Below are 24,581 nucleotides of genomic sequence, written 5' to 3' on the forward strand. Positions count from 1 at the left end.
TTAGAGCGTTTGTTTACACTGTGCATAGAGGAGATGGACGAAGTTGACTTCACTTTGCCCCAAGCTATACCACCGGACGTGACAAAAACGAAACAAAATGGCTGCCCCCAGTTAGCAGGAATAATCATGTTTTTTTATTAACTCTAAAATTACGCGTTTTTCATTTGTTAAAGTGTCAGTATGTCTTGGTGGTCCAGGTATGCATCTTTCCATCACATAAGGCTCTTGTTTGAGGTGACCCTACCTTTAAATTTGGCCCTAAATGATGGATGTGGGTTAGTCACAGGCTACTTTAAAATATTTCTCACTGAATTTTTTTTTTTATGTTGATGTAATGTAATGTACCATTTCACTCTATAGCTTGCCAAATGTTTACTTGTCAATTTCAAAACTGCTAGCAAAATTCATTATTGCTATGTTTGTTACTGTTGACTATTTTGTGGGGTGTTTTTTGGGGGGTGGGGGGGGGGTTGGGAGGGGGTGGGGGAGGTGTGGAATGGGAAAATAATTACTGTGCAGGTTGAGATATGTCTAACAATCCTTCAAAGGAGTGAAAATCCTCTTGACAAACTAAGGATTTGTCTTGTGAAGTGGCAGTCCTCTCAGTCACGAAGTACCCAAGAGTGATTCATAACAAGTCACAACCTTCACAAAACATTAATTGCCTTGGACTTTGCATTTTATAGAGATAAAGCATATGTGAATGGTTTTGTTTACATTTAACAGTTTAAACATCAAAAAAACAAAAACAAAAAAAAACAAAAAACCCCACATTTTAATAATTTATCATAATCGCATCATCATCAATGGCATTATCATCATCATCATTATTATTATTATTATCGATGATGATGCTGATGATAATAGTAGTAATGATGTAATTGGTACACCTTTTTTTTTTTTTTTACTTGGCCCTAATGCTTCACCGTACGTCAGTACAAACGCAACCTTTTACGACAGAGTAATGTCCCTTGAATTGAGTAAGCTGGCACCGTCTGTCATTTGGTTTTTAAATAAGTAGGTAGGCTGCAGCATAAGTTAGGATTCGATGTCATGCAATAACTGATATCGATTTGAAACTGCTAAATAGAATATTGAAGTTATGACGTAAGCATGTATCGTGCTTACTCTTTTTTAAATGGTAATTATTTCAATCTGCATGGCAGGGGTTGAAATATTTAGCCATTGTTAGCCATTCTCGATAACGCTCGGCGAGACAGTTGTCTGGGTCGTTCCCACCTCGATAAAGAGTTGAAAACTGATAATGTGTTTTCTACTTTCAACGATATTTCTAAGGTGATAGTTATCTGCCAAAGGACTGACATGGCTATTCATTACACTATACACATTGGAGGATATGCCTTTGACACTAGCCTCATCACTATTGAGCCAGTACTGTTCTTGTACATGGTGGCATCATATCTTAACTTCCCAATCCTACAGGCTCTCATGTATGAGAAGGTGTGCACTGACAAGTACAACTCGTCCTTCTGTCATCAGTTGAAAAATGCTACATTTCAAGACGAACACAAGACCGAAGACACATACCTCCAGTCAGAGACATCTTTCTGGATTCTCAAGAGCAACATAGCATTAATGATTCCATCCTGTTTTACTGTTTTATTCTTCACTGGGACATGGGGTGACAAGGTTGGGAGGAAACTTCCAATCATTTTGCCTATTATTGGATGTCTGGTTTACACAGTGGGAAATCTGATCAGCTCTGTTTATATGACAATCTCCATCAACTGTCTGATGATTGGTATTGTTGTGAATGGTCTGTGTGGTGGGTACATTGGTGTACTGATGGCTGTGTACAGCTACGTCACTCATGTAGCCACTGACCAGAACAAGACCATTAGAGTTGCAATCTTGGAAGCGATGACCTCCCTTGCAGGGACACTTGGTGTTTTTGTGTCAGGAATCATGCTGGAAAAGACGAGTTACGTTTTTGTTTTTTCTTTCAACTGCATTGTATTGTTCATTGCCTTGTTGTATTCTGTGTTGTGGGTGGAAGATATCAGTGCAGACAATCCAGGGCGTGGTGATAAAGGAATCTTTCGATACTGGTTTCGTGATTCCCTTGTGGAGACCTGGAATTGTGTCAGAACACCAAGATCTGAGAAAAAGGTTCTGTATGTGTCACTGATGATGATTACAATGGTGATTTTGATGGCTGGAACATCAGGTATGTACATATCAAATTGTTATACAATAGCACTGCCCCAAATAGCATCAATCAAGTGGTTACATAATTCATGGTTACTAGGAGCATATACAGGAATTTTAGCAGGGTCTCTAGACTGGCGAACAAATAGTAGAGGTGAGTTGAGTCATACTTTCCCAGAAAATATATTGAGAAAAAGAAAAAAATTGGCTTGAGCAGGGAGGGGTTTTGTCCATGCACGGTTACACCAGTATTGGTTAATGAGTAACAGACTACCGATGGCCAACGCAAGTGAGCAGCAGTGTCCAAATGAAATCATGGTGGATCAACAATGAAACCACTGAAGATTCACCACTGAACCACAAGTAGTATATGCTATCTATATTCTAGTACCATTTTGTGAATCTGTATAAATAATGCGAATGAGAATTTGTGACAGATGTGTTAAACAATATAATCACCAGTCTGTTTTGTTTGTATATCATTTCAGGGGTCGAAATAGGAAGTAAAATATGTCCTGCTAATGAAAATATATGACCTGTTGGGAACAGTATTGGGTGAGGGAAGATTTGGTATAATGTGTGAAATGTATTTTTGAGCATTATGAAATTAACATGTGGTAACATAGGGCTTCTAGATTATGGTAGCCCCACTCCCATGGCTAGTGATATTCAATGTTGGGCTAGTAAATAAATACTATTGCCATGCCGGACGGCTAGTGATATTTTTGTGTGAAGTGTTGCAGTTAAGTCTATTTTGTAAATATGAATATCCTACCCCAATCCCAACCTCCCAATCTTAGTGTTTTTAAGCTCCATCTTCTTCTTTAGGTGATATATTTGATTATTACTAAGTAACATTGTATTAACTTAAAGTAAAGTAAGGCTAGTGAATTTTTAATTGTGACTAGTAAATTTTAAAATTACTGGTCCCATGGCTAGTGGATTTTATAAAAATTCTAGAACCCTGCTGGTAACAGAATCATATACACCGTGAAACCGGATCACACTGGGAATCGATTTAGACAAGATCCGTAGTTTAGAGGAGCACATTTTAGAATTTTGAAAAATCAAGGCCATGAAACTTTGCCAGTTTTGCCAGGATTCCGGTTTATTTAGGGTCCCCCATTGGGCTATTTCTCGCTCCAGCCAGTGCACCACGATTGGTATATCAAAGGTTGTGGGATGGTGCATATAAAAGATCCCTTGCTGCTAATCGAAAAGAGTAGCTCATGAAGTGGCGACAGTGGGTTTCCTCTCTCAATATCTGTGTGGTCCTTAACCATATGTGCGACGCCATAAAACCGTAAATGAAATGTGTTGAGTCGTTAAATAAAACATTTCATTCCTTCCTTGTTCAGGGTTCAGTTCATGTATGTATATGTCTAGTCGTCCATCAATATTTTAACAAAGTTTAAATAACTTAAAAATATAATACAAACAAAGAAAACAGATAGTCACATGAATAAGCCATTGTTTCCATGCTGTTCAATGTTTTGTAATTTTAGGTCGTACAAAGTATTTCGCATGGGTGTGAGACTTTAATGGATTTTATACTTTTGTCAATGAGTGCTAATAAATTATGATATCACAAGACACGAAGTGGGTATTCTTTTTATCATCCATTATCATTCTTTTCATTTGCAACAGTTGTAAACAATGTCAGTAATGTGGGTTGAATGTCAGCGGTAGACTTGTTAACTAGCAGAACGGCAGTGGCGTGACGTCACTAATGGTAGGTTTAGCGCTGAAACAAACACAGTGACGTAACAAAACATTGTCTTGTGATTAAAATTTGACCAATCAAATTATAGTGCCAGCGATATCTCCTACCAAAGCCTTTAATGGATGATAATATCTGATATTTACAAAGTTTTAAAACATATATGAGCTGTCACATGCGAAAACCTACAACTTAGCATGATGTCAGAAATCGAGTAAACACGGCTCAAAGTTTGACGTCACATGTAAACGCGGAAGTAAAAGTTGACATTCTGTTTGCGTCGTTTGTTTTGAAAGATTTAGAAGATGACATCTTCTTCTTTACATGAAGATCGGTTTGAAGTAAACATATATCTGTATGTACAATAGTGTTTGGTTACTACTTTGTACCTGAGAACATTGGTCGAGATCGTTAGCGATACCATCAGTACTTTGATACACATTTACAAGCATAGGGAGAAGTCCTATATATCGATATGGTATGCATGTATTACACGTTTTTATAACATACATGATTATACATAACATAAAATTCAGTAACCAATCCAGAGTGGTAGACCCATGCAACCCAATATGATCCTAATTTGATGTTTGGTCTAACTTATGAATATTGTATGTAACTTCAGGCCTGTAGCCAGCATGATTAGTTTGTGTGTGGGGGGTGGGGTGGTGGATCGATATTTCATGTAAATGGAACTCATCAAACGCGAGCGCCATAGGTGCAGAGCCGTAGATGGGGGGGGTGGGGGGGATCCCTAGATTTATATATATATACATACATTGGTACGACTGAAAACAATTGGTTTCTTGTCGTGGCTCTGTGACCAGGCCATTTTACATGCATACCACAACTTAATGCAACTTATTAACATATATTTTGCAACAAAGGTTTGTGTATTATTCTCGAGTGTAACCGGTATCATTGACTGACAAGGGGTCGAGAATAATACACAAACTTTTGTTGCGAAATATACGTTAACAAGTTGCATTAAGTTGTGGTATGCATGTGAAATGGCCTGGTCACAGAGCCATGACAAGAAACCATTTGTTTTCAGTCGTACCAATGTATTTATAATAAATGATGCATGGCATACTTCTCACATCCCACAAACAGGATAGCATACACGACATCCTTTGATGGATCATTGGATGGGACGGGAAATAATCAAACGGGCCCACTGAGGAGGATCGAACCTTCAGCAAATGGAACCTCAGACAAATGTTCTTGCTACGTTATCCCCGTCATTTGAGGACAAGGACTTTTATATGTAAAATCTGATTTGTTTTTCATTTGAGCGCAATTCTCAATCCTGCGTGGGGGGATTGTCCGATACCCCGATCCCCCCCCCCCCCCCCCCCCCCCAGCCACGGGCCTGACATGGTACTTAATATGTTTGCTTCAAACATTCAAACAAAGTACCTTATGACTGCGCATAATAAACCCTCACGAGTTTATAATAAAGAGACCATCCTGAGTTTGTAGCTATATTATCAAGCTGTCGGCTAGTCTAATCTGTTATAAGTAAAACTTACATCTTTCTTAGGTTAAATAATCTTGCTTCAAATTTAAATAGCTGTATATGTAATATAGTTACATTTCTGACCATTCTCAGGTCAGTAGCAACCGAGAAGTCGGAGGGGGACTATAGCGCCACTTTTATAAACCTGGTTTAAAATATGGCTTTTGCCCCCCTCCCCCCCAATTAGACTGTGTCCCTCCACTACAGATTGTGCCCCCCCTCCCCCAACTCCAGATATAGTTCTTACGGGCCTGATTCTAATATTTTATATACCATAGCTCAAATTTCATATGTATCATTTAATTTTATTCCAAATACCAAACAAAATTTTAAATAACTTGGTGAAAAGAAATCTTGACAAGAATTCTGAATGTATTTATCTGTATAATGCTTTATAAATATTTAATACAATAAATATCTGCAAACATACATGTGCGCACACATTAATATTATTTCAGCCCATATCCGATATTTATTGCATAAGAATCCGAACCGATGGTTTGTCAGGCGTTAACAAGCAAATATTTTTTATTTCGTGATAAGCAATAATTCAAAAAAAAATTGGGTTCCTTACTGATAGAATAATTAATCATGGAGTTTTTTACATTCCTTTTGCATGGCCTCCCATTGTCTATGCCCCCCCCCCCCCCCCCCCCCCCCCCCCCCCCCCAACTTGTCCACAGGGTCCACAGGGTCTATTTTTGCAAGATCTCGCGTTAGTTCACGCTTTGCGTCCTCGAGTTACCCCGCAACGGGCACATGCGCAGTGGAATGGGATAAAAAGTTACCATCTTGAAAGTGGCCTGGGGCTTAAATACGGAAAATCCCGGTATAGAGTATTATTTTATTTAATGTCCAAAATTAAATAAAAAAATTATTTTATAAAATAAATAAATCTTCAGCCGTCATTTTCATATATTTTCACACTCATTTCTCACTGTATTATATTATAGAAACATATGCCATGTAGAAATTTGTATTTTCTGTTTTATTTTCTACAAACGGTATTTTAAAACATGGCTGCAATAAAGATCGAACTGAACACAGTTTAATTCTTAGTTAATATTATGCAGAAGGTAAACATCAAAATCCACTTGTTATTGATTTAGACTGTCAGCCATTTAAAAAAAAGAAAGAAAGAATAGTGATTTTCATTGCACAGGTTTTTTTTAGAGACTGTTGGGTCTCTTTTGTTTGGCCTCACCAAATAATCGCTTTCAGTATGTAGACAAAAATGACATGAATCATCGTGTCTAAATTTTAATTAAAATAGTGACTTCTGATTTTAATATTTCATGGAACTATATTTTGTTTAAAGTTATATTGTTTTATTATTAGAAAAAATTAAAATATTTTATTGTGTTTGTTTCAGAGAACTTTGAATTAAACTTTTATATCTCACATATAGTTTGCAAAATGTATAAAAATCAACTTATTGTACATTTGAATTTGTTTCATTCAGTCATGGTGTTTTAGTGTCATTTCTGGTTTGTTGTATAGTACCCATTTTCTTTGTTGTCTTTCTATATTTAGCTCTACCTTGCCTGCTCATGGCCAACGTCACTGTCACTATTAGTCTTTATCTTATTTTCTCAGCAGCATGCTTCTTATATGAATACGTTGTTTTCTAGCACTATTAGGAAAATAAATTAATTTTTCATCTTATAATTATCATTTTGATTTTTGTGTATTACTAAATTAATAAAAAAAGTTTATTTAAATAAGTATGCATATTAAACATATCAAAGTAAAGTACAGGAGTTATACATAAAAGAAGACATCACCAATGTCAAAGCATACTTACCTGGTACGGGAGGTTACCATGATCCGCAAGGTGGTCCTCCCAGGGTGAGGCCTTTCCATTGCACTCCGGTTGGGCTGACCCCTGCGATCGCCCCAAATGTGGGCGACTCGAGTATGTAATTTTTTAGTGTGGGGGTCTGCGTTCGCGCTAACCCCTGAAATTCAATTTTAAAAAAAGTTTTAATAATTCATTCCTTCATTTATGTGTGAAAACATTATACATGAAAGTTTTTTTTCAAATGTATTTAATAAATAATAAAATGCTTGATCAACATGTTACATATTTTCCAAAAGTCAAACTTCTTTTCCTACTGAATATACTTGTGTTGTGTGAAAATAAATCTAATTTCATGCTCTGAAAAAAAAAAGTATGTATGTTTCAAATTTAATTATAAGCATTGTCTGGGGTTTTTTTTATGTTCATCTTGTTATCAAAAAATTATAATAATCTGCAAACGTATGTGTGAACGGCCCCGGTTAATGTTAAAGAGATAACAGATAATCTTTAATAATGTTTACTGATATAATGCATTTTATATTAATCATTTGATAAATATACTGCTCAACATATATTTTGAACCATGAAGATAAGTAAAATTTTGTTTTGTTTAACGAAACTATGCATGCTTATTGGCATGTGGTTCTGTAATAACCTTCACCTATGATCACAGAAAATAAGTCTTCAGAGTTGTGCTGATCCTATGCCTTGAAGATAATTTTCCCTCTCTCTAAATTGAAGGTTTCTTGCAATGTTCGATTCATCATTCATTTTGTACATTAGTATTATTTGGTGATTAGTGGCGAACACATTAAAGCTAGAAGATCTGGAATTAATGATCCTTAACAAACTTTGGCTCAGTCGGTTGAGTGCTCACGTAAGGTGCTTATGTTACAGGATTGAACCACCTCGATGTATCCATTCAGCTGATAGTTTTTTTTCACATTCCAACTAGTCAAAGGCCATGGTATGTGCTTTCCTGTCTTTGGGAAAGTGCATATAAAAGAATCCTTGCTGTATTAGGAAAAATGTAGGGGGTTTCCTGTGATGACTACATGTCAGAATTACTCAATGTTTCACATCTAATAGCCGATGATTAATTGATCAGTGTGCTCTGGTAGTGTCGTTAAACAAAACAAACTTTAACTTTAACAAACTTTGAGTAGTGTACAGTAGTTTTTAAAATTTGTTGTTGAATTATTTTTGTCAATTTGTCTGGGGTTTTTATTATCCACTGATACTTAAATATTAATAATTATGTTTAATTTTTAATCTTTGAAATATTTTATTTTTAAATTTTAATACATAAATTGTTTCATTTTAAAATTATACATGTAAATGCAGATCATTTCAACTTATTTTCGTGCTTATAGCCAATTAAGGTTCAAGCCCGCTATCCTGGGCAGACACCTCAGCTATCAGGGCTGTCTCTCCAGGGCAGTGGGTTAGTTGTTAGTTGTTATTGAGAGAAAAAAGTGTGTAGTTGTTTTACATCTATCCATTGAGTCATTAAAACTTGTGCTGGGTGGGAGCCAGTACTGGGTTGCAAACCCTGTACCTACCAGCCTTATGTCCGATGGCTTAACCACTACACCACCGATGCTGGTAAAAAATGCAGATCTATTGTCTCCGAAATGCTACAACATACTGCAAAGAGATCTGTATTACATTAAGCAGCCATCTGTCTTCACAGGCCATCTTATATTCTCTCGTTTCTAGAATGGTCTACATATCTTTAAAAATCGCTTGAGGTGGCTACTATGTATACAGGTGTGTCTGACTTGTTTAAAAATATAACTTAAGCAAAATACATATGTATATACAGTGTAACAACAAATATTTGAAATATAGAATAGCCATAAATGAATTTATTTGTTTTCTAATTATATTGGATAAGTTCACAAATTAAACAAAATATAAAACCCATATATATATATGTATTAATTTACTGCATCATGTACTAGTACCTCAAAATCTTTACAAGACTGAGTCCACGTGGTTCGTACTGGTAGCCATGTAAATTACTTCAGACAGGTTTTCTTTGTTTGTGTTCTATATTTAGCTCTCGCGCGTCACTGTATACGACAAACAGCAGTTAATCCCCTTTGTGATGGCTAGTATATTTCACATTGAGGTTTTTATTTTCATTAATACCATTGCACCTGTTGCTCTACTAACAAATATGTTCTCATCAATAATATGGAAAAGTATTTATTTATGCTATTATGCATTAAGAAACATATTTGTTCCTTAATGAATTAATGAAACAAGAAGATCTGGGTAATTATGCATATGCGGACACATCCAGATGAAATGGCAAATTGTTTTAATAAAAGAAGACATCACCAATGTCAAAGCATACTTACCTGGTACGGGAGGTTACCATGATCCGCAAGGTGGTCCTCCCAGGGCGAGGCCTTTCCATTGCACTCCGGTTGGGCTGACCCCTGCGATCGCCCCAAATGTGGGCGACTCGAGTACACAATTTTTTAGTGTGGGGGTCTGCGTTCGCGCTAACCCCTGAAATTCAATTTTAAAAAAAGTTTTTATAAATCATTACTTACCAGTATGTATAAAAACATTGTTTTTTTAAATTTAATAAATGGTTACAATATTATAAAATGCTTGCTCAACATGTTACATATTTATCAAAGGTTGAAGTTCTTTACCTGAGAAATATATACTTACAAATCTAGATCTAAGTTCATGCTTGGAAAAATGTTTTGTGTCACTACTTACAGGGGTATGCTGTATTTACTGAAATAACCTTTATGAGTAATTTATATTTCTGTTGAAATTAATAAATTGAGAAATAGTTTTTCTAATTTGCTGTTGGATTATTGTTTTGTGGTTGTTGTTTTGTTGTTGTTTTTTGCGTTTTACTATCTATTGATATTTCTTATGTTTAATTTTTAATGTTTAAAATAATAATAAAAAAATTAAATAATTTTTACATGTATATTTTCAGGTGTGATGTTTAATTTGATCCTGTATTTTGTACATTCTTTGATATAAAAGTTGTACTGTATGTGTATACAGATCTACTTGTTTTATGTACATACAGGCCTACTGTTACTGTTTTCCTAAATGATCTAACATAGTACAAAGCAGCTACCTGTCTTAACAAGCCATCTGACTATTCTCCCAAATTATCAAGTACAGTGGCCTGTATTAAGCAATGACCCGTCCATACCTTTAAAGATCACTTACTTAAGTTGACTGTTTGAAACAGATTTGACTCCTTGGTTTATATGTAACTTAAGCAAGATTCATATGTGTATTGCTATGCATCAACAAATATATGAATTATAAAATAATCATAAATGTATTTTTCTTCTAATTATATTGTATTTTATAATATAAAACCCATATTTTGTTTTATAAAACCCATATGTTGATTTACTGCACCATGTACCTCAAAATCTATTCAAGACTGAGTCCCTATGATTCCTACTGGTAGCCATGTAAATTACTTCAGACAGGTTTTCTTTGTTTGTGTTCTATATTTAGCTCTCGCGCGTCACTGTATACGACAAACAGCAGTTAATCCCCTTTGTGATGGCTAGTATATTTCACATTGAGGTTTTTATTTTCATTAATACCATTGCACCTGTTGCTCTACTAACAAATATGTTCTCATCAATAATATGGAAAAGTATTTATTTATGTTATTATGCATTAAGAAACATATTTGTTCCTTAATGAATTAATGAAACAAGAAGATCTGGGTAATTATGCATATGCGGACACATCCAGATGAAATGGCAAATTGTTTTAATAAAAGAAGACATCACCAATGTCAAAGCATACTTACCTGGTACGGGAGGTTACCATGATCCGCAAGGTGGTCCTCCCAGGGCGAGGCCTTTCCATTGCACTCCGGTTGGGTTGACCCCTGCGATCGCCCCAAATGTGGGCGACTCGAGTACACAATTTTTTAGTGTGGGGGTCTGCGTTCGCGCTAACCCCTGAAATTCAATTTTAAAAAAGCTTAAATAATTTAAATTAAATTTGCATGTATCTACATGTAAAATATTATCAGTACATTTTAAAAGTACTGTAAGTATAGAATATAACAAATAATTGTTGTTTCATACTCTGGTGTCCCTACCTGTGGTGATAATATTTTACTTCAAACCCTGGTGCCCCATCCTTAAAGCTAAAAGTAATGGCAAATACAGTCAATATATCATTGATTCACTTCTAGTAAAACAATCTATATTCCTTCTGATTATTTTTAAAAGATGCAGTCATGACTCTTCTTACAGTTTTAATTATAATGAAATCACTTTTGTTTATGAATGTCTAATTTGTATGTAATTAATGGACTAGTGCAGTTAATGAATTTAAGATCACATCAAAACATATAATACATAAAATACAAATTTATGATACTACCTTTTCTAACCATTTCTTTTAGTATGCAAATGGTAAATGTGTGGGTTTTTTTTTTTTTTTTTATCAAAACCACCAAAATGTAATCTCATGAAAATAAAGAATTTCACAGAAGTATACTAACACTGGTACATGTAGTTAGACCTCATTACAACAACCATGTACGTTCCTGGGTCACTTTGTCGTTATATCGAAATTGCTGGTGTATCGAATTGTCATGAGTTATCTCCATTGCCAAAATAACGTAACAAAAAATACTAATTAATACTAACTGGTTAACTAAAGGCTTATTTGCAAAAGAAATACATGTCTACAGATTTTGCAGACATTGGTAGCTCGGACAGCATGTGACATGGTCAGTTCACTACAAGATCAAGGATTGTAAGTGACTGTGTGTGTACTGCTAACGTGCTACTGTATCTGTGATTATGTAATGTCGTTGTAAAGAGGTGTTTTCAAACGTCGGATGCACATTTGTTACTAATTTGCTCTGTCTGTGTCGGAAGGTGTGAATTCCAGTGTAATGAACTGAATAACACTGATGTGCGTTTGTTCCCGACAATTTTTGGTCGGATGGTGTAAATGTCATAGTAACAACGGTCGTGGTATCAAGGTCTGACTGTATATATCTGTAAGATCAAAACATTTGGCTACGTTGAATACAGATGCACAGTGTGGGTCTGGAATCTCTTTTATTCATGAATTACTTTGTGGGGCAGATCCAGTTATCAGTTATTTGTCGGGGGGGGGGGGGGGGGTGCTGTCTAGGTGGTCTATTGGCAGGAAATTTTAACATATTGATGGCTTTAGAACGCCTGAAACACAATTTCCTCACATTTGATTTTTTTTTAATGCCATTTTTGAATGATGTTCATGGGGATGTCTTTACACCTCTAGGACCCCACCTGAATCTGCTACTAACTTTCACAATGTTTTCTCTCTTTTTATTATAGGTGAAATGGATATTTTGTATTTGTATACAAAAAGAGCTCCACTAAGCTGGACTCAGACAACATATGGCTACTACAAAGGACTTGAAAACTTCTCTCGAAGTCTTCTCTTATTGACTCTTCTCCCGATTCTGAAGAAAAAAATGTCAATGAGAGACACCACTGTGTCTCTGGGAGGAATGATATCGAAGACCATTGCCTTCATTGTGATTGGGGTAGCATCGAAAACATGGATGGTTTTTATTGGTAATTGGTTTTTATCTTTATCGTCACTGAGTGACTGATAACACTTTTATTTCACTGATATTTTAAGATATTTCACTAAATGTTATATAATAATGTGGTTTATTTCATATCACGTTCTGGGGTATTTGTGTTTAATCAAGTGAGATTTGTTTTATTGCAGTGGTACTGCTGTCCATGTTTCAAGGTTTTCCATCGTCAGGTGTGCGTTCACTCATGTCTGGCATGGTGGAGAAGAATGAACAAGGTAATTTTTCAGAAAGAGCTAATTATTATATTATTATTATAATTATCAATACTTCAGCTTCTTAATTAATATACCTTGCATTTGAAAAGATGGAAAAAATACTTTAAAATATAAAATAATGATAAATAATTATATACTAAAAGGCAAAAGTTATTGTGTCACACAAAAGACAGATGATTGATGATAAGTTTTTACTGCCGTATATGAAACGTTATAACATGGAAAGAAAAATGTCCGAAGGTATAAAAACTAGCAATAGTCCATGAAAAGGGCGCACCTGCCATATGCAAATGAGCCACATCACTAGAGTGGGTCCAGAGCGAAGTTCATACAGTCAGTAGCAAGTGTGTCCACCTTGAGCATTGATACAGGCCTAGCACCGTTGTCTCATTTAAGCTACTAAACGCTGAAGAAAGGGATGGTATAGTCTGTGAAGGTTTCTGGCTGGATCCATGTGTCTTGGCGAGGGGTTGTCACGGGTGGTCAGCCGCTACGGGGACGGTCCCTAACCTGGTTGTTTTGTTGATATCATTGCCATAAGTGCCATATGGTGTTTCTGTGGACGTTGAATTGACCTGCAACGTCACGCTGCGAGGTTCCAGATTCAAGCATCCCTATGACTCGCCATCTGTCATTTTCACTGAGGTGTGGCATGACGAAATTGCATCAAACAGTTCACTAATGGTGTTTTTCTGACTTCTGAAGGCTGCACAAAGTGGCAATGATGTGCGACTGAATGTCTGGCCTTTTATGGTGAACAATGGACAGCATTTCTCCCGAATAGTCCATGTTTCTTGCACAAAGCATGCAATCGCTGCAACAACTGCTTGGTTGCATTTCTTTGAGTTGTTTCATGCACATTTTCTCTGGTTTACATCCATAAATCCATTCACAAATTTATTACTCCAAACAATCCATGTCAGAATAACTTGCTTTTGAGTATAAATATTTTATAGATAATGTTTTTTGGGGTTTTTTTTGCTAGATTAGTTTCGCATGTTAACAATAATATAAGAAACATTATGAATTATAATAATTTAATAATAATAATCATGTATACTTTGTATGTTACACACAATGTAAATTGTCTGTGTTTATGCTTCTAACAGCTAGCTTATTGTTTTGCAGGTCGACTGTTCAGCATTCTAGCAGTGGCAGAAAATATAGCTGCCCTCCTGGCCTCGCTGATGTTCAATGAGTTGTATCCTGCCACCCTTCATATCATGCCTGGCTTCTGCTTCCTTCTCGCTGCTGGAATAACGGTTATTGGCTTCTGTATTGTACTGTAAGTAACTATTAAGGGTATAAGCTGGATCCCATCTCACCTAACCCCCCTCCCTAAAAAAAATATAATAATAACATGTTTTGTTTTAAAAAGTCAGACATTTGGCAGATTTGGTCAGAAACTGTAATCATATTTAAGTTCAAATTGCAAAAGATATCATAATTAAATTAAGGCTTATTAATTAATTGCATTTATTTGATTTTTGTATTAGCTTTTTGGTTATTTACTTAATAAAATATATTCACAAAATTCAATTTTAATATTTTGTTTTGGTGAATGAAACTTTATTTTCTGACTATTGAAATAACTGTTGTTTATTGCAACTTGAAATCTGACAAGCAAAGCTTATTTTTCCACTACCAAATACATTTTTAGCCTTAAAGGTAGGGTCAACTCAAACAAGAGCCTTATGTGTTGGAAAGATGCATACCTGGACCACCAACACATACTGACACTTTAAAAATTTTGTGACGACCGGAGGTATAGCTTGGAGCGAAGCGATGTCAGCTCTGTCCATCTCCTCTATGCACAGTGTAAACAAATGCTCTAAATATCAACAAGGCGCTTCTCTTTCATCAACCTGACTTGTAAAACAACATAAATGACTTGATAGTGTAATAAACTACTTACCTAAATATATTTTATTTTGCATCAATAGAATGAAATGGAGTTATAGTATTTTTATTTTTTTTTAAATCCAAAGAAAAAATGCATATTATTAGGCCTATTGGTAGAATACGTTCGAGCAAAAACGACCACTCACGATACCCAGTTTTGTTATTTTAGATGGGAAAGTCTACTTAATCAAGGGTTTTACAGAATTACTTAGAGTTATAAAGCAGGACGGCTGATAATGCCCATTACGATTTGAGGGGTATTCGTGCGATTACCACACAATACCCTGTGATCTTAATAAAAGAAGCATGTCTTTTTAGTGTGTCTAGACACTGTCTGGGGACAGTCTAAATATACACCTGCCAATCAGGAACCACAGGTACAGGCCACGGAAAGAAAAGACCAATTAACCAAGAAAACACTCCGATTATTATTTCAGTACATGGATTAATTTATGTACAAAACATAATACAGTTATTTCAACACTTTGACAATGGTGGTGTATTTTTGTATTGAAAAATAATATATAATTGTTGCTGGCTTACTGGGATGGATATTATTACAGAACATTGTGATGCATTCGCAAAAATCAGGTATGTTTTGTTTCTTCAGTTCAAAGACTAATTCCTGACATGACACCAGCTCGCCAGAGTGTGTATTCACTGGGATGGTACAAAATGGCTGCACCCATTATATCTAATTAGCCATCACAGTTAACCATTTTATTAATTAACTATACGATTATACTTGTTGATATTAAGCAATAATGTGCATTATATATCATTGAATATGCATACCAGGCCAAATGCCTTAATTGTCCCCTCCTTTAACTTAGATTGTGCATTGTATTGTAGCTTAAGCTGTACTAAAATGTTGTTTTTTTCGCAATGGAAAAACTGTATCATTTAAAGTAACTGCTTGTATAAAAATCTGTCCTGGATCAGGCTATCCAGAGACGGGATCCAGGGTGGACATGCTAAAAACCTTAGTGGTACAGGAGCATGTTGAAATATATCGGACTCGAGCTTGTATAAAAATCTGTCCTGGATCAGGCTATCCAGAGACGGGATCCAGGGTGGACATGCTAAAAACCTTAGTGGTACAGGAGCATGTTGAAATATATCGGACTCGAGCTTGTATAAAAATCTGTCCTGGATCAGGCTATCCAGAGACGGGATCCAGGGTGGACATGCTAAAAACCTTAGTGGTACAGGAGCATGTTGAAATATATCGGACTCGAGCTTGTATAAAAATCTGTCCTGGATCAGGCTATCCAGAGACGGGATCCAGGGTGGACATGCTAAAAACCTTAGTGGTACAGGAGCATGTTGAAATATATCGGACTCGAGCTTGTATAAAAATCTGTCCTGGATCAGGCTATCCAGAGACGGGATCCAGGGTGGACATGCTAAAAACCTTAGTGGTACAGGAGCATGTTGAAATATATCGGACTCGAGCTTGTATAAAATTGACATGTTGTTTTGTTTTCCAGGTATCTCCACTTTGATATGAGAGGATCACAGGTGTACACCAACCTTCAGGAACAGGAAACCACTGAAGCTAATGCATGAGCATTCCAAAAATAACTGAACTCTGCCTTTAGCGCACACTGATAGGAAGTCATGTTTCTTTTTATTAATCTTTCTTATTGCCTCAAATATTGAGATGAAATTTATGTGAAGCTTCATCATGCAGAGATACAGATTAAGCTTTTCCTTTATGGTCTTCGAACTTAGGAGATATGAAAATTGGTTGCTCGGTAGCAGACTTTTGTTTCTTTAGTAGTATTTTTAGAATGCTTGTTCATACCCACCCTTTTTATATTTTCATGTACAAAATAATTATGAAACCTAATTTTTTTAACCAAGGTTAAAATTATTCATTTTTTATACTACAGAATTTGTTTCATTTTAAGTTATTTATTAACTGCCTGTATTATCTTCAGTGTTTTTACATCTCCACATTTTTCACCATTATACAAGCACTCAAAATGTCACAGTAGTCATCACCAGCACAGCTAAAACAACCATTACCACCACCATAAAGTATTAATAATGTATTAATTAAAAGAAATCCATATTTTGCATTAAAAAACAAAACAACAAAAAAAACCCAACTATTTGATGTACTGGTACAAATTACCTTTATAGGAAGTGGGAGAGTTGTATCACTTAAAGAATCTTTGAATATCAGTTGTGGAATATTTCCAGAAAAAAAGAAGAAATACCTGCTATAATAAATTATTAGCCATAATGATGTAAAAGTGGCAGCAATGTGTTTTGTTATGTTTAACCTTTTTGCATTTTTACTCATTTAGCAGGGTATTCTAGAACAAAAATGGCAATAAGGCCAAACAAAATAAAAGGTTGGTCTCTGGCTAGACCAAAGTTCCAGAATTGATGCAGCAATGGGCATTTTTGGGTTTTGTTTAACTTTATTTTTGTTTAAAGCATGGATTGCACAGAAAAGGTGAGTATATTTGATACCGAAATAAGGGACATATTTAAATTGAAATCAGAATGCACATCCTAGTCCATACGTGATGCAATTTTGGCTCCATATGAGGTTATTATGTCGTAGCAAGAAAAGCCCGGCAAAAATCAACATCATACCACAGTGGGGGGAGATGTGTGATGCGTGAGGGTCAAAATCACCGCGCACGCTGACCAGAGACCAGAATTTTATTTTGTTTGGCCTAAGCATGTTAGTCCTATTTTGTCTTTTTTAACTTGATTTTTATGCTTATATTCAATTATGGACCTGCGCACACATCTCAGCTGTCTGAGTGGTTACTTGTTAATGTTTTGGGGGAGCGGGATTTAGCTCAGTCCATTGAGTGCATTGCTTGGGGTGTTTGCATCGCAGGACCGAACCACGTCAGTGGATCCATTCAACAGATTGGGGGTTTTCTAATGTTTTCCCCACAACTAGTCAAAGGCCATGGTATGTGCTTTCCTGTCTGTGGGAAAGTTCATATAAAAGATCCCTTGCTACATTAGGAAAAATGTTGTGGGTTTCCTCTGATGACTACGTATAAATGTCAGAATTACCAAATGTTTGACTTCCAATAGCTGATGATTAATTAATCAATGTGCTCTGGTGGTGTTGTTAAACAAAAGAGACAGACTTTTTGTTAATGTTTTGTGTCAGAGAACATGATGCAGTGGTCTAACATTTCCACATTATACAGTTGAAGTTCACTCTAGGTTGAAGCCAGTGATGGGATGTGAACTCGGTTCCTACCAACATAAAGGTGATGTCTTAACCACTACATCATGTCATTGAGCCCAGTGGAGATCAGTTATGGCTATGTAACTAGTGGTTGATATACTCATGGAAACACATTCCTTTGCATATATTGCACAAAGGGACGGGATTTAGCTCAGTTCACCATGCATTAAAATGCTTTTATTATCACAGCAGTGGACAATGTACTGCTTTTTATAGATTCAGAACTTCATTCTGTCAGTGGACAAAATGTAACATGCGTCACATAATGTCCGTCACACACAATTATGTTATATTTTTCCTTACACTTTTAGTTTAGGGCTGAATTGTAACTGGTAGTCATTTATAGCTATGTTATCTCTACTTCAAGGGCAAACATTGATTTGTACAAGTTAAAGGTTTCACACAATTTGGAAATGAAGTTCGTTACTTTTTACCCATATCCTTTGGAAGTAAAGTCTGTCACGCACATATCTCTGATTACCCACCATGCCATAAATATTTCTAAGCACTTTTCTCTGTGGCCCTAAATCGGTATGAACATTGGCAAGTATCATACACAAGACCAATTTACTGTGGGTATCACTCTAGCAATCAAGTCAGTTGGAATGACCTCCAACCTCTGAATGTAACGTCTGTCACCGTGGAATTGACCTACTTCATTATTCATATTTATAGAACTTTTCAAATATTTTTTAGTATTTTAAAAACACATCTGTTTTTTCTTCTTGTTTTTGCTAACATGAGGAGTGAAGTGCTTTCATATATTATATTTAAAAAAAAATAATTCAGATTTAAATACTTTTAATGTAATAATCAATGATACATTTTGAATAATATGCCTTACTCCATGGTTCGTAATATTAACTTGTTTTATTGCTGTGTGATAAAATAGCATACTTTTATTAATTTTACTTATATTGTACATAATTGTGTGTATTACTATTTTTGTGGGAATCTTTTCTTACTCACTTTGGTTTTTAATCTCATTAAATTTACTTAAACAGCATTATAATTTATGTAGTTTTTGTCTCTCCTTCATGAAGTTAAAAGATGAGATATAGGTACTTCTGTTTTGATGGCAGCAGCAATTGTGAAAGCAGTGTCAAATTTTGGTGTTAGTTTCGCATTAAAATTTCACATTTGGATCTGTTTGTCACAAACTATAAGCCCTAGATCTGTGAAACTTGGTTTATAGTTGCAATTGTGGATATTCATCACAGTGCACAGAAACAGTTTATGGTAGACAAGACATCTATTTTTACAGAATTCTTGTTTTTAACTAAATTACATTTAATCTGTTGAAATCAGATGTACCATTTGTACTAAATAGCATCAAGGGTCCTTTTATAAGCAGTTCCCTCACAGACAGGATGTAACCTATAAATAACACAGTCAGCCAAAATACACTGTCTTACAAAACCTAAAATCAAATTATATTTAGTTGTATATCTGCCTTGCAATTTTGTGTGCAATGGCAACTTATCTTCTGGGCTAATTTTAGGTTCTTATTTATTGACAGACACATTTTAGATCACTTTTCTAAAATACTTAATTGTCTGCATTTTATTTTGGTGAACCATCTAAACTTGTGCCCAGATTCTGAACACGTTAAACGTAATGTTTTGGCTAATAAACTTTACTATTAGACTAAATGTATTGCTTAGTTAGATTTCCCCTCTTACTATGGGAAGAATTCCTGATTTTAATCTGAGCTTGTGCCCATGGTAAGCATGTTTGAACCCTTGAGCATGTTAACAACTACCAAACAATCACACAGTGTTTGATATATTATTTGCGGAGTAGAAGTAAATTATAATGGGGCAGGATGTTGCCCAGTAGTAAAGTGTTTGTCTGAAACATGGTCCATCTAGGATCGATCCCCACTGGTGGGCCCATTGGGCTATTTCCTGTTCCATCGAGTGCACCACAACTGGTATATCAAAGGCCTGGTATGTGATATCCTATCTGTGGGATGGTGCATATAAAAGATTCCTTGCTACTGATGGAAAAATGTAGCAGGTTTTCTCTCTAAGACCCAATGTTTGACATCCAATAGCCAATGTGCTCTAGTGGTGTCATTAAACAAAACAAACACTAATTTTAAATTATAATATTTTTATTCACTTGGGTTCTATATCCAGTGACTGCAGTTATCATCTGTACCATTAGTAGATTGGTTGCATAAAGAAGATTGTCTTTTTGTATAAATAACCAAACCTATCTTTATTGGTATTATATTTATGTGTACGTTCATATTATTATGTGTTGTTTTTAATGTCATGTTCATGTAATTTTACTGATTCGTACCTTTACTAAGACCTATCTTAATTAGTGTTATATTTATGTCTACGTTCATATTATTATTATTATTATTATTATTATTATTATGTGTTGTTTTTATTGTAATTTTCATGTATTTTACCAATCCCTGTCTTTACTAAGAGGCTGTTCATAATTATCATCCTCTTGTGTAACTCCACATACCTCCTACATGTTTGTTATAAGAAATTTTTTATCAACATTTTTGTTTGTTTTAAAAGCATATGCTGACATTAAAACCATCCCTTCTTCCAGGCCAATAGTTAGTATGCTCATAGAATGTTGGGAATTATGGATGGCTGTACTGTATATATAATATACAATGTGTACACGTATTTGTACCTATATTGCTTTACACTTGTCAGGCTCGTAGGAATGATATGTCAAGTGGGGAGAGGCACAAATCTTTTTTATTTTGATTTATGTTGAGTAGGACAAAAAATGTAAATATTTTGGACTACAAGTTGAGGGTGTAGGCAGTACCCCCAACTCATTCCTACATGCCTTTCTCTCTATATATACGGTTCTATTTTAGACATAATTAATAAATCTGATGCCATATAACCATAATTAAAATGTATTCAGTGCATCAAAATATTTCTTCTTTCTTTGATTAATAAATATGATTATTTAACATTTGTTTTGGTGTTACAATGTTTGACTTTTAAGCAGTTTGCATTAAAAGTATTCAGACAATATGTAACAATGGACATCTCAATTTTAAAACCATTTGATAGACTTATGAACAGATAAATAAGTACACTTTTTTTTGGACTTTTTTTTTGTGGATTTCTAAGCAGCTGGTTTTAAATTATTTAGTACAGTACAGCATGTTGTGTAACAGCTTAATATATTTCTGTTGGAAGAATTCCTTTTAATGGGATGAAGAAAATGTAGAATACACCCACCACTGTTACTATTTGTGTATATTTTATAAGTGTGGTCCTTCGCGATGTTCAATATCACGTGGTGCACTTGGAAGTCGGGATTTAGATTGTTAAACCACTGTGTGGGGTTGGGGTGTACTTTTAAACTGTTACAAAACTTAGGGGAGTGGGTGAAAGAATCTTCACAATGATTGAATGATCAAATGTTGAAAACCACGTCAACGTGATTTATAAACGTTAGTTATATGTGTATTGTGTCTCTGTATGTGGGTGGGGGACTGTGTATGTACTTTTAAGCTTTTACAAAACTTAGTGCGTGCATGCGTGCGTACTTGCTTGCTTGCTTTTAAACTGTTACAAAACAATGGGGAGGGGTTGAAAGAAACTTGACAATGAATGAATTACCAAATGTTTGAAAACCACCTCAACGTGTACAGTAAATCGGCTATGATATGTACACCCATGAAATAATCAATCATACATTAAATAAAAAATGTCTATGATCAAAGTATTAAAGGGACTATCCTGGGTTTTCGGCCATTGTAAAATGTTTCTAACATACCATAATACAACCTATCAAAGTAGTACAATTATTTTTATAGTAAATTGTAATGAACATCCATTTCATATTCATTTTAACAACTAAAAATACACGTTAGCCTAGATACATTCCCTGGTTTAGAATATCAGTGTCTGTATATATACTTAAAGGATATTAAACAAGCTTCCATTTAGTATCTTGTTTATGTCCCGAGTGAACTAATTTTCAAATTATTTCACGAGGGACATCATGTGTTTCTGATTGTCCTAATATTTGTAATAGCTAAATGTTTATTAGTCACCTAATGTGTCCTAATATTTGTAATAGCTAAATGTTTATTAGTCACCTAATGTGTGTGTTTTGGTGGGGTGGGGGGGAGGCTTCCCTGTAACACATCCCCCCCCCCCCCCCCCCCCCGTCGCCACCTATTATATGTGCGTGTCTCACCATAACTTGACTCAAACACTGGGTGGGTGTCTTCCCCCACACACACATACATGTGGTTACTCCCAATATAAAATCCCGGGTACGCCAGACACCAAGGCACTATCTTGATCTTCCATAATCGGTGTGGTGGTTGTTGTTTAGGGGGGGGGGGGGGGGGGGGGGGGGTACATGATTACATAATATTCAGAAATTATGGGGAGTGTCCCTTACCACACCATGGCTTCGACGCCAATGGATTGCAACACGCCTGAGGAGATGGTAGGAATCTAAAATATTCTCCAGATAGTATAGTTTCACAGTCAATTGTCTACGCCTTGACTTCTTTTCAGGTGTCACTGTGTGGTTAGCCCACGGGCCAGCGTGACGATGGGTCACATAAAACCCCAGGCACGACTTCCTTGTTCGAGGCTTCACTGTACTTTTCAACTTTTAGTTTCACACTTCATTAACACCCTCCACTTTTCCGGCAATGTGAATGAAATGCGTTTGTCAGTCACGAAACAGGCAGAAGCTACGTGTATACATACACATACGCACACAATCACACGCATGCCCGCACACGCGCACACACACACACACACAGTGGATGATCCAAGGCAACAATTAAAGTGCCTACCTTTTTAACTATTTGTTTACAATTTTTAATGAAATGCCCTTTTTGTCCGTGTGCCCCTTTTCCCTTCATCTCCTCCCTAAAATATTTCCTGGGTCCGCCTTTGCACGAACGCACGCACACGCACACGCACTGACACACACATGCACACACAAACGCACATACACACTGAAGAAGTAAAAAAAAAAAAATCATTAAACTAGCAATCATATTATTAGATTGGCGTACTATATTTTTCTTTTCTTTTTCTCATAAAAAAATGTATTTAGAATAAATGGATAATATTTCAGGTTACGTTTTTTTCTGCTTTAATGTTTATGAATTGATCATAACTAGTGCGGGACGTAGTAGTAGTAGATCCAGTGGTAAAGCGTTCGCTTGATGCGCGGTCGGTTTTGGACCATTCCCCGTCGGTGGGCCCATTGGGCTATTTCTCTCAAGACTGGTATATCAAATGCCGTGGTATGTGCTATCCTGTCTTTGGGATGGTGCATATAAAAAATCTCTTGCTATTAATAAAAAAATATATAGCGGGTTTCCTCTCTAAGACTACATGTAAAATTACCAAATGTTTGACATCCAATAGCCGATGATTAATAAATTATATTAATAATAGTGGTGTCGTTAAATAAAACAAACTTCTTGATCGCAACTATAGTATTAATGACTACGTACAACTGGAGTTTAAAACGCTAAAATATCAGCCAGATTCTATTTACGAACATAGACTTGCCTCCACGCGGAAGCAATATTACTGATGTCTATTAGGTATGTAAAGTGCACGTGACCAATATGAACCTTAATTCACAATATCTTAATGGGTAAGTTATAGTAATGATAGTGTTACAAACGTCTTTATAATAAATCGTATTTTGATATGTATGAAATAAGATCCGTTTACGTTTGTGATCATAAAACGACGTTCCACCGTGTTCAATGAAAACTGACGATCCCGGAACAACGCACACCTTGTCGAGGTAATCGGATGCTTATTGATAAGTTGCACTTCGTGTACAATACCTGTTGACGGTTAAATCCACGTCAAAGATTAAAATGAAGGAAATCCGTGTTTATTGTCTTATGTTTATCGATTTCAGTCAATCACAGTAACTTTTCAAACCCAGAAGAAAAAAATGTCTGCCACACCTATGTACTTTTAAACAAAATTATACAGAAACGCCTTTAAAACGTTGTTATGGAGTACATTTTATGTAGGTTCAAATATTCGAAATTTTATTTCATTTCTAATGGAATAATCATGTCCTTTTCGCATCCTAGTCTGTTTATAGGGCTTACAGGCTATACTTTAAATATTGACGCAGTGTAGTATTCAAAGAATGAATAATTATTATGATTAAGAATTTAAAAAACGAACGAAATAATGTGTTATCTATTTATTAACACATGAAGGAAAGAATATATATATAAATATTTATAAGCGTTTAAAATAAAAAGTAGCTATTCGTCAACTGGTTTTTGTTTTTAATGTTTTATTTTTAGGAGGAGATTGTCTTATTGAAAAAAAAATAGTTAAGAAAAAAGAAACCTGTTTTATAATATGAATTCAAAATGAAATAAAAGCTAAAATATTAATACACG

The 24,581-nt window shown here is 35.4% G+C and overlaps 1 protein-coding gene and 3 non-coding genes across 4 annotated transcripts; all 4 read left to right on the forward strand.

Annotated features, from left to right (window-relative positions):
• The first annotated feature begins 980 nt into the window (after positions 1-980).
• Positions 981-20,131, forward strand: LOC121371703 (proton-coupled folate transporter-like). Its single transcript, XM_041497793.1, has 5 exons — positions 981-2,188; positions 12,558-12,800; positions 12,961-13,044; positions 14,173-14,329; positions 16,437-20,131. Exons 1-5 carry the CDS (start codon positions 1,324-1,326, stop codon positions 16,513-16,515), a joined length of 1,428 nt encoding a protein of 475 aa, XP_041353727.1. The 5' UTR covers positions 981-1,323; the 3' UTR covers positions 16,516-20,131.
• LOC121372764 lies at positions 7,205-7,369 on the forward strand. The gene has a single exon (XR_005957979.1). It is a non-coding gene; the product is annotated as a U1 spliceosomal RNA (small nuclear RNA).
• LOC121372762 lies at positions 9,568-9,732 on the forward strand. The gene has a single exon (XR_005957977.1). It is a non-coding gene; the product is annotated as a U1 spliceosomal RNA (small nuclear RNA).
• Positions 11,016-11,180, forward strand: LOC121372763. The gene has a single exon (XR_005957978.1). It is a non-coding gene; the product is annotated as a U1 spliceosomal RNA (small nuclear RNA).
• Positions 20,132-24,581: the final 4,450 nt, after the last annotated feature.

This window comes from Gigantopelta aegis, chromosome 4 (assembly GCF_016097555.1).
Source record: "Gigantopelta aegis isolate Gae_Host chromosome 4, Gae_host_genome, whole genome shotgun sequence".
Lineage (NCBI taxonomy): Eukaryota > Metazoa > Mollusca > Gastropoda > Neomphalida > Peltospiridae > Gigantopelta > Gigantopelta aegis.